The 16,540-nt window shown below is 40.6% G+C and overlaps 2 protein-coding genes across 3 annotated transcripts; both read right to left on the bottom strand.

Annotated features, from left to right (window-relative positions):
• Positions 1-916: 916 nt before the first annotated feature.
• Positions 917-7,306, bottom strand: cgasa (cyclic GMP-AMP synthase a; the record flags this gene model as incomplete). The annotated part of the gene is made up of 5 exons (XM_080868805.1): positions 917-2,751; positions 5,046-5,145; positions 5,623-5,880; positions 6,075-6,288; positions 6,374-7,306. The coding sequence occupies 5 exons, from the start codon at positions 7,304-7,306 to the stop codon at positions 2,406-2,408; spliced, it is 1,851 nt and encodes a 616-aa protein (XP_080724931.1). The 3' UTR covers positions 917-2,405.
• A 527-nt stretch (positions 7,307-7,833) lies between these two features.
• eef1a1a (eukaryotic translation elongation factor 1 alpha 1a) lies at positions 7,834-16,434 on the bottom strand. 2 transcript variants are annotated; one of them, XM_080869278.1, is made up of 8 exons: positions 15,321-16,434; positions 13,858-14,038; positions 13,496-13,675; positions 12,932-13,228; positions 12,343-12,493; positions 11,924-12,180; positions 11,464-11,698; positions 7,834-8,630 (listed from the first exon to the last, which is right to left on the bottom strand). In XM_080869278.1, exons 2-8 carry the CDS (start codon positions 13,999-14,001, stop codon positions 8,506-8,508), a joined length of 1,389 nt encoding a protein of 462 aa, XP_080725404.1. In that variant the 5' UTR covers positions 14,002-14,038; positions 15,321-16,434; the 3' UTR covers positions 7,834-8,505. The 2 variants fall into 2 exon arrangements, with proteins under 2 accessions (XP_080725404.1, XP_080725403.1); XM_080869277.1 differs by having other exon boundaries at positions 13,858-16,434.
• Positions 16,435-16,540: the final 106 nt, after the last annotated feature.

The following is a 16,540-nucleotide window of genomic DNA, read 5'->3' as shown; positions in this document are numbered from 1 at the left end:
TGCGTTAAGCTCAACAGCTTGTCTGCATTACTTGCTCAAGATGTTTAGTCTGCTGACCACATCGGTTTACTTGGAGATCTGATTCAAAGGAAGATCTAAGCACAAACACTGCTGTTCATTCCTATAAAAATGTGTATTTCAAAACTTAATGAGTCAGATGTATTATGTGACTCTGACAGCTAAATCTAAAATAGAAGTGCAAAAACTGAGCCTGTCAGCACTTGTTATAAGCAGGATGAAAAATTGTGAGTTTATCAATCACAACTTTTTTCTGCCCTGTGAGCAGACTTTGGTTTCCTGCTTACATTTCTTCAGTCAGTGTGAAAAAACAGCTGAGATGATGGGAACTGTGCTTTCATAAAATTCTGTTATGAATTCTGATATTATTTTTCAGTCTCATCTGAAATGAGTGGAAACAAGTATATGCTAAATTGTGCTTTGCTTTGCAGATTGTGTTGGCTTGCTGTTTTGTGTATGGATGCTGACTATCTCAGCCCCAGTTAACCCTTTAAGATCTACCATAGAACCAAGTCCGCCAGAGCTTATCTTTATATTTTTACATGCTGTAGTGCCATTTTTGGGAGCATTTCAAGTTGCTATACATCAATACAATATGGCATTTAATAGCATTTATGCATTTAGTCAATAGTAACTACATAAATTGCCAAAAAAGTGCAATAAACTACAAAAAAATTGAAAATCGCTTTTGTTTTTTACATATATTTCTAGTTAAAGAAATTTAAGAGGTTTATCCTTCAAAACTGTAAATACAAAAAAGTTGCACAAAATAGTTTCCCACCACAGGAAATTTATTTTGAGTGTCTTCATAGTTTTATTCTTGAGATACACCAATTATTATGTACTGCAGGAAAAACGAAAAATATTATAATACAAATTTGCAAAAAAAAAACCAGCATGTGCATCGAAATAAACTATTTCCAGCAGTGCAATTTGAGTTCTAAGCATCCCAGAAGCGATACAGAAAAGCACAAAGTCAAACGTGACTTTTAAAAACACCAGCATAGGCATAAAGGCCCCGAAGGTAACAAACAAACAAAAAAAAAAATACAAAAACAAAGAAACACACCAAACTAAATTTTCCGTGAACGTGACGTCACTTCCTGTTTCGGCAGGCGTGGACATGCCATGTTCACGCTGACGTCTTTTCCAACGTAGGACGTGTTAACAGCTGATCGCGTGTTTCTGGAATATCATGTTTTTGTTGCTGCAAGCGCTTTTTATGCAAATTTTCCAAAGCTATATTTGGAAGGAAACCATGACTTAGGACAAACTGATGGCATAAGATGTATTTACAACTCCTCTGGTTTCATATACAAAAAAAATTATTTCGCTAGCTTACCTGTAGTTCTACATGGATTTAAAAATAGTTACGCACAACGGAGCGTGCCGCTCCGACCAGACTTAGAGTGCCATTCTAAGGTATATATTTTACAAATAAGAGGTATCATCTGGCTTCAGAAAAAAGTCAGTTAAAAAATATAATACATAATATATATGGACAATGAAAAGATAATGTAATTTGCTGATTAATAGCTGACATATTAAAACACATTTAAGCGATATATTAAGGATTGACTCAGAATATAATAAAAAAAAAAACACGTAATAAAAGTATATTAGTACTTCAGTTACTGTTCCCCTAAATCTCAGTTGTACTAGTAGAATTTCTTATAAATGTGTTGCAAAACTCAAAGTTGTAAATTATTGAGGCATTGTAAACACTATAGGACTTCCCCAAAAGTTGTTTCTGTTCATCTGTGTTGATTCATGCTCAATCATCCAGGTAAGTAAATCTCATAGCGTCTGAAAACGCTACCCAGATGGCAAGGAGACGTTGAACTGATGTTGATTTTTTTCATCTGATCCATCATCTGATCCTTTGTTATTGACACAGAGATGTCTGTCATTTTTTATTACATAATGCCAGATGCTTCATATTATAGGGATATTTTTATGGACATGACAAATTGTAAGATAATGTCCAGCATATAATGGTTTCCTATTTGTGGATCATATACAGTTGTCTTTTTAGCAGGTTTAAGTATTGCTGGTAATTTGCAGTGGTTTAGTATTGATACAAATATTAAACCACTGTTTAATACTGATTTTTAATCATGATTTTATTGTTGTTTCAATAGTAACCAAAGGTGCAAAAATGATGGAAAATCAACATCAGCGTTCAACATTGATTCAATATCAAATTCTGATGTTGTTTCAGTGGAATCAACTGATATTAACTAAACATTGTTTCAATGGATATTTGCTATCTGGGTATCTCCAGATGAACAGAATCAACTTTCGAAGATTCTGTTCATCTGGATGCAGCATTTGATTGAGCATGCATCAAGACACTATAGCACTTACAAAAGTCTTACAGATGTGCATTAATGTCCATTTTTAAGTTGTTCCCTGAAAATAGGAAAGCCGTTCAGACGTTCCTTCCTGATAGCGTTGGACAGACATTTGCACTTTCCAATACCAGAGAATAGGTTCTGACTTGGAATGAAAAAGTTGCATAGTTCACCATTTTCCAAGTAACGTTCAAAGTCGTCCAGGAGCAGCTGGAAACAATCGCTCAGGTCTGATTCTCTCCAGTTGCTGTCATCAGTTCGCAAGCAACAGGCATGAAAGAGTGTAGTTTTGGCATGATAAGAGCAAAACTTGTCAAATGAAGAGTCCCTTTCCTTCAGCAGATGTAGCAGGTGCTTTAGGAGTTTCAGACAGGACTTCCTGTGTGCAAGGAGAAAGATACAGAGATTTTGGGAACCTTGGATAATTAAATGTACACAACATATTAGGTAAAAATATCAAACATTTTCTTGAGCTTGCCTACTTTCCTGAGTTGAGATATAAATATATGTGTATATAAATGGATGGATATAAATGTCTAGAGATAGCATGTCAGCTGCATTTGTGACGAAAAGCAAACCTGTAATAGAAACATATTTAGGAGCAGCGAATGACTACAGAGTCTGCCGACACTAAACCTATGAGGCCCCCAGTTTTCAACAAAAACATCGATAACACAACAGCTGCCGTGATGATAACGCTGGCACAGTTTAACGTAATTCTGCAGTAAGCCTCCAGAAGTTGTATTAAAACATGCAGACAAACTATTAACTTAACCTGATACCATGTTTAAATTATACAGCTTAATGAAGGCTGACGACAGCCGTACACGAAAGCAATACCTGCAGCAAGCAAAGGGGGGACATGAGGTTTACTAGACCAGATTAATTTCAGGGCTTTCACAACATTTATCAGATTGAAGGTGAAATTATATAAAATAATGTGTTAATTAAATTGCATTAATATTTGAGAATATAAAGAAACACTTTTTCACAAGCCAATAAAAATGTACATGGGCCAATAAAACTCTGGACACTGAATTATTATTACTATTAAGTAACACCTGCACCATTATAACGTTTGTTTTCAGCAGCACAGAAAGTATACATCAAACTTTCCATCAACTATGGAATGCTGATATTCTCGCTTTCCTTCATTGCAGCCACCACATTCTCTTTTAAAGGCCTACAGATACAAACTCGCTCTTTGCTTGACCTCTCACACTTAAAACACGCAGGCACACAGATGCACAAAAATTCGGAAACATGAACGCACAACAAATCTACCTCGTCAAGGAGATAAAACTCTGTAGAGTACTTGAAAGTATTTATATATTTTTGCATTTAAGAAAATGTTTTCTTTAAAATGTTTAATTTAATATGGTGCATAAATACAATCAGAGGGTTTTGTTCTTTCTGTTGTTGTTTTTAACAGATTTATGCAGTTCAAAACATTTTGCAATTTCTAAAGTGGAAACTAATAAGCAGTTAATTTTGAAAGACCTGTTTTCTCTTTTAAATGTCTGTTATTGCTCATTAATAAGACAAGTAGTTATCCATTTAATTGGATTAATGGAATAATCAATTTAATGGATAAATCGCTTTGGTGGCCTCAGAATCTCATCTCTGATTTTTGCAGATGATGTGGTTCTGTTGGCTTCATCGGGTGAGGGCCTCCAGCTCGCACTGGAACGGTTCGCAGCCGAGTGTGAAGCAGCGGGAATGAGGATCAGCACCTCCAAATCTGAGGCCATGGTTCTCAGCCGGAAAAGGGTGGAGTGCCCACTCCGGGTCGGGGATGAGTTCCTGCCCCAAGTGGAGGAGTTCAAGTATCTCGGGGTCTTGTTCGCGAGTGATGGGAGAAGGGAGCCGGAGACCGACAGACGGATTGGGGCTGCAGCTGCAGTAATGCGGACGCTGCACCGGTCCGTCGTGGTGAAGAGGGAGCTGAGTGTAAAAGCGAAGCTCTCAATTTACCGGTAGATCTACGTCCCTACCCTCACCTATGGCCACGAGCTGTGGGTAGTGACCGAAAGAACGAGATCGCGGATACAAGCGGCGGAAATGAGCTTCCTCTGAAGGGTGGCTGGCCTCTCCCTTAGAGATAGGGTGAGAAGTTCGGCCATCCGGGAGGGGCTCAGAGTAGAGCAGCTGCTGCTCCACATCGAAAGGAGCCAGCTGAGGTGGTTCGGGCATCTGACAAGGATGCCCCCTGGGCGCCTCCTGGGTGAGGTGTTCCAGGCATGTCCCACCGGGAGGAGGCCCCGGGGCAGACCCAGGACACGCTGGAGAGATTATAACTCTCGGCTGGCCTGGGAACGCCTTGGTATTCCCCCGGATAAGCTGGAGGAGGTGGCTGGGGAGAGGGAGGTCTGGGCCTCTTTGCTTAGGCTGCTGCCCCCGCGACCCGGTCCCGGATAAAGCGGATGAAGATGGATGGATAAATGGAATAATCCATTAATCCATTAAATTAATTAATGGAATACATCGTTACAAATATAATCGATAGCTGCAGCCCTAGTTTAATACATAATGTAACTAACTAACTGACTGGGTCCATTGCATAGTACCAAACATCAACACACCAAATGGTTTGACGAATTTTTATTTTTTTTTGCCATTGTGTTCATTTTCTACCAGAAAGCAACAATTTGGTAATAAGCATGTTGTTCTAACCTGCAGCAGTTTTCTCCACTTTTTTCACAGCAAGTCTTCTTTGATCCATGATTTTTCAGGATGGCCTTCTCAATGTGAGAGAATGAAACTCTCCAAACATCTGTATGTCAGAGATGACAGAAGAGAACAGGGAAATTTTAAGCTTTTTATACCATCATGAAAATTGCACATTTTGAACTGTAGTAACATTGGTCAAGTGTTAAAGGGGATTTCTGCTTCAGTGGGAAACCTACACCGTAGCTACGATATAACTGCCAAACCCTCTGAAACCATATGCCATTACTTTATATATAACCCTTTCATAAATCCTGTTGACTACATTTTATTTACCAATGTAAGCAACGGTAATACACATGAAAACGCACAGAAACATTGAAAATGACTTTTTGGCACAACACTGACAACAATGTCAGCCACAAACATTCTAACCAGGATTCAGTTGTCTTATAATACTGTGTCCTTTCTCACTTCTACTGCAGTTAACAAAAACTTTATCTATTCCGTTCAGTGGCTCACAATCACATTATAATTCTTTCTTTTTTTTTATTATTCACTAATTGAGAGAGGTTAAACCTACCTTTATTAAGGACCCCATCACTTTCCACTGTACCCTTGCCTTCATATTTTGGGACCAGATAATACGGCTTTTTTCTGTATTCCTGCCTAGCCTTATCCCCAAGCCAGTGGTTTATTTTAAGGCCTTCGGTTGTGAAAGGCGGCCAGCTTGATTTAACCATAAGGCAGAGAACAACATCCAGCGAAATTGGGACTGATTGTACATATGTGGTCAGGGTCACTGCTGGACAGCCTTTTTTCTTCTTGTCCACCTTCCATTCTGAAAGAACAAACAAAACCTAACTCCAGACATTCTATGGTACTGGATGCTGTATATTAATATGTTACAATATAGAAGGCATAGATAAATAAGCATGTTAAATTAAAGGCCTTGTCAAATTGAATTCCTCCTCAGGCCCTCTTTTACTGTAAAATGAAAATTTCACTAAAACTAACTTAAACTTTGATACTCACCAGTAAAATTCTTGACACATTTCTTCACTTCTTCTCTGAACTCACTGAGCATCTTGGTAGCAGATAAAATGCCATTTTCTAGAAATCTTTCCAGATTCTTCTGGCCACGTTTTAATTCCACACTGTAAAATGCGCCATCAATTCCAAATGGTTCAAGTTTCACCCGATCAACCAAGATGGGCAGCATGACGTCAAATTCATCGGGATTACAAATCTGTGCAACATACAAGTCATACATCAGATTGGACCACAAATCCTGTCCTGAGTTAATTGCGGGAACTCAGAGTGTAAAACCTTACCTTTAGATTTTCATAGTAGCTTCCTGTTTTTAGGGGTTCTTGTACGTCATTAAAGCTTAATGTATTCTGTTTTAAATGATTGATTATATTTTGTATTATCGCATTTATGACTTCTGCTGCGTTTACTTTGTCAATCATCTTAATTTTCATTTTTTTCAGAGTTTCCTTAAGGATATAATCTGTTGAAGCTTTTTCTTCGGTCATGTCTTTCCTTTTTAAGTCCTCAGATTTTCCTGGTGCAACCTTTGTATCCTGCACAACAGATTGTACTTCTACTTTTGGCTTGGCACCACAGGCTTTTGCTGGTGGTGATTTGGCTTTGCCAGCACATATTTCGGTTTTTGTGGTCTGTTCTGAAGCCTCTCTTGTATTCTTTGGAGTCTGTTGCTCTGCCTTTGATATCTTCTCAAAATATTGCTCATTTTGCATCTTTGCATCAAGTTGTTCTCTTAATCTTGGCTTGGTGCCACAGGCTTTTGCTTTGACAGTGTCCACAGAATCCTCTGTAGGATCTTTTAGCTGTATCTCAGTCATTTCTGATGGTTTGGCCTTCCTAACACGTGGATTTGTTTTTCTGGTACCCTCTGGCTTTACTTCCTCTTCAAGTCCTTGTGATTTTGTCCTGTCAGAACATCTTTTTGTTCTTGTGGTTTTTGGAATTTCCTTTTTCTCCAGTTTCTCCAGTGGAAGTTGTTCTGTCGACTTGGCCCTGGTAGCACAAGTTCTCTGCGCTCTGCTGTGTTGAGATTCTCCTCTGGCACTGTCAGGAGGAAACTTTTCTTCAGCTTTGTTTGGATTTTTCTGCTCCGCTTTCTTTGGTTTCTGTTTCGTTTGTTTTTCACTCTGCTTCCCTTCTGTTAAATCAGGAAAACTTACTTTAGTGCACTCAGCGTCGAGACTGTTTAGCTTGCGCGGTTTCCCTCTCCCAGCCATGACAGTGTAATGAATGAAACTTGTCTGGCAAGATTAATCCTTAGTGCGTCCTTTTATTGTATGAGAACACACCCCTTTACTTTGCCACACCCTGCCCTTATGTTGATTCAGCCTTTGACGTATACTCACCGGATGTAAACTGTGAGTGAAAGCTTTTCTGCAGGTCCTATTGCATGTAGTCCTCACGTATGCTATGCTGTGTGTATTGTGTAATAGCACAATCACTCGGTGAGTGCTGGGCTTATTACTTCCTGGATGATTGCTATTGGCCATAGGGTGAGGCTATAGCCTTCTAAGGTGCCGACACAGCACTGTGCCTGCAATTTTATAAACTTGATCTTTGTTTGAAATTCTTATTAGTTTCTCTTTTATTTCTATATCAATAGCTACATCTTGTGGATAGAAAGGTGTATTGCAGATATTGTGTCATATTTTAAGAATCTTAAACTTCAACACAACTGTTGCTCTCACAGCTTTACACAGAAGGGGGGAAAAACTGCTAAAGGCAGCACATTTTGGTTGAAATATGTTTAATGTTACAAAGAGGCTCATGCCATCTTACAATAAGGTGCTATAGCTTATGCCAATTTAAACTACAAGTGCAAGTGCAAAATTAGCAAAATGCCAATCAAAGTGCTTTAAGAGTCCACATGTGGACTAGAGTCCTGGGAGGACAATTTTTGACCTTTTTTTGTTTTAAGTTCTTTTTAAAGCTTAAACAGAACAAATTCTCTACTACTCCACTACACAGAAGGACACAGTTATGACTCCTTGCTCCTAGAGAGCGCCATATAGTTGCAAACAAACACTAAAAGCAGGACAACATATAATATCATGTAAAGAGTTCAGAACCTACACTCCATTGAACTAGAGAGGTGATAGGTTGCAGTATCTCTAATTATTAGATGTCTAAATAGCACAGAATAGTGTTTCCATGACGCGAATCAACAGTGCACACATTTGAAACATGTTGATGTTACACTGTACTTAATGGTAATCTAACCACTGAAATGGAACCAGGAGTGCTGCCTCAAGGACTAAAGATCTAAGTGTTTTTCTTTCCTTCGAATGCTTTTGCGATGCATTGTGATGATTAACCAGTCTTTAATTATTAAGTTGAAGTAGCCAATTCTAGGATGAAGTTGGATGACTGATGTCCTGCCTTGGGAGACCTTGGGGTCGGCAGAGTAGCACAACATTCATTTGTTCCTCTGGGCCTTCTGGGCAGACTTGGTGACTTTACCAGTAGTGGAGACCTTTTTCTCCACACCTTTAATCACGCCGACAGCCACAGTCTGACGCATGTCACGCACTGCAAAACGACCTGCAAAGTGAAGAAGAATAAAAGACGTTTGAGTTCATCATAAAATATCGCATGACTTCAAAGTGGAGCCACGATGCCTTTTGATGAGGGAAGCTCTTGAAACTCTAGGACAGGGGTCACCAACCTTTTTGAAAGTGAGAGCTACTTCTTGGGTACCGATTAATGTGAAGGGCTACCAGTTTGACACACACTTCTCAAATAACAAATTTCCTCAGTTTAACTTAATTATGTGTTATCATTAATAATTAATGATATTCATCTATGTACGGACACTAATTATGTTAATTATTTTTCACCATAATTATAAAGAATGCAATTAGGAAACAAGGTAGGAAACATAAATATCAATATGCAACGCTTTATTTCTATATATCTCTGCAAGTATTTACATTTTGAAGTGATCACTTCTACAACATTTTCACTTACCACTAACAAATTTTAACAAATCATGCACTGTTACATACATTATTTTTGTATGTATGTAACATACAAAAAATCAACTTTCAAATTTTACAGAACTTTTCACCAAATTGGCAGCATTTTAAAGCAAATTGTCACATGTTACAAACACATTTGTTTTTCAATAATTAAATTCAACTTTGACATGACACTGTAATGTTGCCACTGAGAACATCTAATATGGCTTTCTTTGTCTGTTAGTGGGAAACCTGGCATTGCATGCTGTTCACCAGTGTGTTGTAATCTGGGGTATAACTTGACACTGCAACTCTGAGTGAGTCTTGCAGATGTGCATCGGAGAGGCGTGTTCTGTGTTTGTTCTTGATGAAGTTCATGTCAGAAAAGGCTGATTCACAAAGATAGGTTGAACCAAACAGGCTGGCAACCTTCATAGCTGCTGTGCACACACCACTGTACTTTTCTGTGTCAACAAGGCACCAAAAGTTTGGTGCACCCAGATAGGCTTTGAGGTGGACATCATTTTGCAATGTTACAATTTCGATTTCCACCTGTCCAGCATCCAAGCTGAACATTGAACTTAGTTGCTCAGCAATGCATGTTGTGTCCACATTCATGAAAGGATTGGAAACAAATGAGACACATGGCTCAAGCTGATCAAGGTCACAAAACCTGTTCTCAAACTCTTGACCAAGTCGGTTTATGACTTGAGTGTACTTTTCTGCAACTTTGTCAAAAGTCTCAGATGCAGAAGCATTGTCTTTCAGCACCATCTGCACAGAGGGAAAGTGCAGCACCTTTTTTCTCTGTAAATGCACAGAGAAAATGTTCATCTGGGCTTTAAATCCATTTAAAGCACTTATCATGTCAGCAACAGTCTTACCTTTGCCTTGCAGCTCACAGTTCAAATGGTTCAGTTTCCCAGTAATGTCTGTTAAAAACGCAAGGTCAAGTGTCCACTCAGTGTCCTCCAGCAGAGATGTGTCTTCCCCTTTGGATTGCATGAACTCCTTGATTTCACCCAAAAGTGACAAAAAACGAAGCAAAATCCGTCCCCTGCTGAGCCATCGGATTTCCGTATGTAGTAGCAGGTCACCATATTCAGCTGACAGCTCCTCCAATAGCACCTTGAATGTTCTGTGCTGTTTAGCTCTGGAGCGGATGCTGTTTATGATCTTCACGACGGGAGTCATGACGTGCTCGAAGCCGATCACCTTTGCGCATAACGCCTGCTGGTGAATGATGCAGTGGTAATGCATGAAGTTTGGGAACTCTGTGTCACCTTTACAGTGAGCGATGAATCCCGTATGTCGGCCGATCATAGCAGGAGCCCCGTCGGTAGTCACTGATACCAGCTTTTCCAACGGTACCTTTTTCTTCGCGAAAAACTCCTTCACCGCGTTATAGATGTCAACTCCCTTCGTTGTTGTCTTTAGCGGCAGTAGTGTCAGAAGTTCTTCTTTTGTGGAGAAACCATCAAATACCATCCGGATAAAGACCATCAGCTGTGCTGTACTGCTGCTGTCGACGGACTCGTCACACTGGATGCTAAACCAACTGCACTTTGCCAGCTCCTGATCCAACTGATCGGCCAAGTTCCCGGACATAGCCGACACTCTTCTAACAATTGTAGTTGCCCCCAGCTGGACATCAGAGAGAGTGGAGATTACATCGTTTCCATATTTCTCGTCTTTAAGCACAGTTTTTGCAATTATCATCATTGCTTCTTTGAAATACTCCCCGTCTAAAAATGCCTTCTTTTTCTTAATCATGAAATGTGTAGCTCTAAATGAGGCTTCGGTTGCTTTTTGAGAGTTTTTCACCGGTCTCGTGAAAAAAGACTGCTGTTTGCTCAAACCTGCCTTTAATTCGCGGGCCTTTTCCGCTCGCAGTGTGCTGCCCTTTGGGTAGTTAGCATGGTAGCTTGTGTGACACGTTCGGAAATGTCTCTCCACGTTGTGCCGCTTTGCCGTTGCCACAGTTGCCCCGCAAATGAGACACACGCATGAATCTTTCACAGTGGTAAAAAAGAACTCTTCCTCCCATTCACTGTGAAAATTATATGTTTTCTTCCTTTTTTCCGCCATGTTTTCCTCATCTCCTCACCTTTGCCTTTGCTGGTCTTCACGGCAACTGTTTCCGTGGAGACCAGCTAGCACTAAATATTAGATCATGATCTAATATTTAATAATAAACATTTTTTTTATATATTATCTCTAACAAATTAACGCCAATGCAATTGTGATTAAAAAAAAATAGCAAGAAAAAATAAAAATAGATGCAGCTTACTGGTAAGTTGTTATGGTGAGCTATTTTTAGAACAGGCCCGCGGGCGACTCATGTGGTCCTTGCGGGCGACCTGGTGCCCGCAGGCACCGTGTTGGTGACCCCTGCTCTAGGAACTACTTGAACTCACCAAGGGGAGGATATTCAGAGAAGCTCTCGACACACATTGGTTTGCCAGGGATCATATCTACAATTGCAGCATCTCCAGATTTTAGGGATTTAGGGTTGTCCTCCAGCTTCTTGCCAGAGCGGCGATCAATCTTTTCTTTGAGCTCTGCAAACTTGCAGGCAATGTGAGCAGTGTGACAGTCCAGCACGGGAGCATAACCTGCGCTGATCTGGCCTGGGTGGTTGAGGATGATCACCTGCAAAGCAAAGGGACAACATCAGTGCCTTATTAATAACCGCAAAAAAAGCTTTCTTGTTTTTTTTTTTATTTCTAGTTTTTCTGCTGTCGTCTTATTTGAACACATTCTTATCTGCCTTGAGGATTGAGAATATAAATAGTTCTGACATTAGATGGAGATGAATTTAAGTCATGTGCTCGTTCTACTGTAATTGGATTTTTTACATCCAAATCTTGTATCTACCTGAGCAGTAAAGTTGGCAGCTTCCTGTGGTGGATCATTCTTGCTGTCACCAGCAACATTGCCACGGCGAATATCCTTGACAGATACGTTCTTGACGTTAAAGCCAACGTTGTCACCGGGTAGGGCTTCGCTCAGTGCCTCATGGTGCATTTCTACAGACTTGACCTCGGTAGTCACATTGACAGGGGCAAATGTCACCACCATTCCAGGCTTCAGTAATCCCGTTTCCACACGACCTACGGGGACTGTTCCAATTCCTGCAAAAGAGGTCAGAGTAAAGCAGAGTAAAGCAAACTAAAAGTGTTTCAGTTCTCTACTGAAAAAGGTATGTGGTTTTCCATGTTTTGAAATGTCATAACTATCCTTTATTCCCAAAGTATCTTAAAAGTTTATCCATATGTTATTTGTACACCACTTGCCTCCTATCTTGTAGACATCCTGCAGGGGAAGACGTAGAGGTTTGTCTGTTGGACGGGTGGGGGGCTGGATGGCATCCAGAGCCTCCAGTAGTGTGGTTCCTGACGCATTACCTTCCTTCCTATTTATTTTCCATCCCTTAAACCATGTCATCTAGAGGAAAGAAGGAAAAAATAATAATACACAATTTTATACAGTAATAATTTCAATTCTAAATGAAAATAATAACAGAACATTTTATTGGTTTCTTAACCTCCAGGACATTTTTTGTCACTTTTTAAATGAATGAATGACACGTCTTGATCTTATGAAGAAGTTAATTTAACTAGCAGAAAGTTGCATTTTATTTTTTCCCTAGCTAACACCACTATGATTCATGTTGAAGAAAAATACTTCTTATTTATATCTATAGCTGCTGAAAGGGAAATTAGAGAAAAAGTTCGCTTTAGATTCTTTGACAGATCATGTTTGAGTTTGTCCAAGAGCTGTATTGAGCTACAGCTTTCTATCCACGGCACCAGTCAAACAAATGAATATTCAAATGGGCCACATCCTGGCTTTTGCATAACTATGCTTTGTTTTAGTACTTACATTAGGGCTGGGCTCAAGCATGTTGTCTCCGTTCCAGCCGGAAATGGGTACAAAGGCAACCGTGTCAGGATTGTATCCAATCTTCTTGATGTAGGTGCTCACTTCCTTCACGATCTCCTCGTAACGTTTCTGGCTGTAGTTTGGCTCCGTAGAGTCCATCTTGTTGATTCCCACAATGAGCTGCTTCACTCCGAGAGTGTAGGCCAGGAGGGCGTGCTCCCGAGTCTGTCCATTCTTGGAAATACCTGCTTCGAACTCTCCCACGCCAGCTGCCACAATCAGCACAGCACAGTCTGCCTAAAAATGCAGTGGATGCAGCTTTAGTAGGATTCCTCAGTAACTTTGAAATACTACCACTATTGGATGCTAATACTGTAATGTAATGTACTGTAATAATTTCTACACCAAATTCAACATCTACGATAGTCACTAATGGCAACTGAAATACTTCAATGTAATAGCAAGTGATGCACTTTGTGTACACAAGCTTGCAAAAGCACCTTAAAACATGCAATACAGAAGCTAATATACTTCATAGTGGCCTAGCATCCTCATGTTACACACCTGAGAGGTCCCGGTGATCATGTTCTTGATGAAGTCCCTGTGACCCGGGGCATCGATGATAGTCACGTAGTATTTGCTAGTTTCAAACTTCCACAGTGAGATGTCGATGGTAATGCCACGCTCCCTTTCAGCTTTCAGCTTGTCCAGCACCCAGGCGTACTTGAATGATCCTTTCCCCATCTGGGACACAAGCAACACTAACCTTCAAGACTTTTTTGCAAACAATTTAATCTCTTTTAAATTATATAAAACTCAAACAGCTTCTATTGTGTCAATTTCTATTTGATCCGCATGGCTTCTGCCTTAATATGTGAAGAGCGGCGGGCAGTTAAAGAGGTCGTCTTCCTCTCCCGTCTCCTTACCTCAGCAGCTTCCTTTTCAAACTTCTCGATGGTTCTCTTGTCAATGCCTCCGCACTTGTAGATAAGGTGGCCTGTGGTGGTGGACTTGCCAGAGTCCACGTGGCCAATCACCACGATGTTGATGTGGAGTTTCTCCTTTCCCATGATGACTGGAGCTGGCAGAAGTCACGAGGCAGTCTGTCTGCTAAAGCCAGGGTTAAGTTACAGTCAGGAAGCAATGGATTGATGAACTAGCTGTTGTGACTGACATATAGTGAAATGGGCTTGTTGTGAGTGAATAACATATTATTTGATGGTGGAAAATAGCCCAGACTTGTTTGTGTAATTAAACACCATAGGGTTCAACATTATGCTGGCAGAAATTCAAGGTATTGCATGGCTCTGTGGAAAAATACTGGAGTGGGAATCTCAGCTGGTGCAGGAAGAATTTGTAATTACATTAAAATACTGCTCAAAGGAGTAAAGTGAAAGTAACTTGGGCTCAGATTTGCTAAGAAGAAGGCTCTTGATTGTCAGTACGTGTTTTCTTTAGCATCTCAGAAGACTCCGAGGACTAGGGAGGATATCAGTGAACTGCACAGAACACACAACACTCCTCCCTCTCTTACTCTATCCCTCCATCCATCCACACCCCTGCTCTCCTCTTTCACATCCACATGCTTCTCCTGTTCTCACCACTCTGTGCACCAACACATCCAGGTAGCTCAGATGATATTTCACAGCACCATCCTCTTTTTCACAGCCACAGACTCAGTACAGCTTCCCTCCCAGCCAGAATCCACCATTTTGTCAGGTCTAGTCTACTAACAGTGTAGCAGCCATTACTCAGACACTGCAGTGCACTGTGCACAGGTTCACGCAAAGGGAAACAGGTACTGTTAAAGACTCTGTGGGGGTGACGGGGTGATGACCCTGAACATTAGGCTTCACACATGCACTGCGAAGTTTTGTTTAACCAAACCCGTGTGACATATTTAGTCTGAATGCACTCTGCAGCAGGCTGAACGTCAAGTAGCTTAATCCAACTGTAATATGTATCCCCACATGATCTTGCTCAGGTGAACTTAGGGCAAGGACAGTCATCTACATGCGCGCGTTTAACTCATCCTTCACAGATAACGTCACAGCGGCTGCCGCAGTGCGCTTTCACTTCTAAAAGATGGTTAAAAAAATAAACCTATAGAAACAGAGGGCGGAGCTTCAGAAAAATCTAAAGTATTGCACTAAATCTAATGTCTGAAGGAATTAACGGAAATGTCAACCCTCCGCCATGTTCTGTTATCTGCCCGCTTACTGAAGCCTGGATGCGCATTAACTACCAGCCGCCTGTCCTGCATCACAGTATCCCCACACACAGAACCGCTAAAAATAAAAACAGGCCCAGATAATTGACTGCTGGCATCAAAAAATAAATCGATAAAATAAAGTCCACTTCATGCATTATATCGTGTACTGCGTCGTACCTGAGAGCTGGCCGGTGTCAGGTTGGCTGCAGGCGCGGATAGGCTGAGGGGAGACGCTGATCCGGTTATAGCTCGCAGGACAGGCGGGGGTGTTGCGTAATTGCGCGCACCCGCCGTTGCACAGCATCACAACGACGAGTTAACGTAAACGAGTTTATTATAGGGCACAAATATCAGCATCCATTGTCGGACACACCGGCGAGTTAATATGCGCTTTAATGTCTGCAGAAAGCTTCAATGATCGGTAATTCCCGACGCATAACTTAATCGTGGCTTTTCAAGGGAAGGAAAATGCGCATTTAAAATTCAAGACTTTGCATTCATTAATAATTAGCATAGTATACATAAACAAGGCAGTTGTCGTTATTGTTGCTTTGCTATCATTAGTTGACTTTGAGATATCAGGAATGAGTGACAGCTCCGCTCTTAAAGGTTTGCAGTAAGCAGCAGGTGAAGGGCTCACCTTTCCAGCCGCTCTCTAGTTGGATTAAAAGACGTTATGTGCTTAACGTCTCTGCCAATTACGTTAAAGTGCAGTGGCATTAAAAAATAGCAGTTAAACATAGAGGCGTTAAATGATATTTCCATGTTTTCACTTCCAGGCAAACGTATATTTAGTTAAGCAGTATCACCTTTTAAGGACAATTGTGTGACTATAGAGAATTGACTTAATGGGTGCAGGAATTGAGGGTTAAAAGCAGACAAAACGGTTAACCTGTGCACTAACCTGACTAATTTGTTTGCCATTTTTTTCCCCCATGTTTTTTCTCATGAGTATAACTGGCATTTTCCCTGCTCTAAACCCTCACAAATGTATGACTGGTCCCCAAATGTAATCTACTAATCTTTAGAATAAAACAAGTCAAGGCTGAAAACAAAGTTTTTTGAGTCTTTTAGGAAATTGGATTGAGAGGATGCTACCAGCGATGAGGATTAGAAATTAGTATAATCAGAGGGACAGCTCAGGCTGAGCGTTTTGGAAATGACGTAAGAGGCAAAAATAAAAAGTAGAGGATAGAAGAGGTTTGTGGGTGCAGTGAAGGAAGACACGCAGAGGGTTGGTGTGACAGGAAGATGCCAGGTTGAGAAGGAGGCAGATGATGGGAGAGAAAGCAGATTAAGTCGCATAGGGCTCGTTTTTAGGCAACTTTGAGCTACTTAAAATTATTAAGTATGTAAAACCACATTATTCTTAGTTAATGTGAAAGGTGTTCTAGGAG

Source organism: Rhamphochromis sp. 'chilingali' (assembly GCF_963969265.1).
Source record: "Rhamphochromis sp. 'chilingali' genome assembly, chromosome: 20".
Taxonomy (NCBI): domain Eukaryota; kingdom Metazoa; phylum Chordata; class Actinopteri; order Cichliformes; family Cichlidae; genus Rhamphochromis; species Rhamphochromis sp. 'chilingali'.
The sequence above is the reverse complement of the archived record's forward strand: the minus strand, read 5'-3'. Positions and strand labels throughout refer to the sequence as shown.

Excerpts from the sequence above, each read along its gene's own strand:
- eef1a1a (XM_080869277.1), bottom strand. The coding sequence starts at position 14,001 with ATGGGAAAGGAGAAACTCCACATCAACATCGTGGTGATTGGCCACGTG. Across the intron at positions 13,676-13,857 it reads TTGAAAAGGAAGCTGCTGAG|ATGGGGAAAGGATCATTCAA; the intron begins GTAAGGAGACGG and ends CTTGTGTCCCAG. Across the intron at positions 13,229-13,495 it reads TGATCACCGGGACCTCTCAG|GCAGACTGTGCTGTGCTGAT; the intron begins GTGTGTAACATG and ends CTGCATTTTTAG.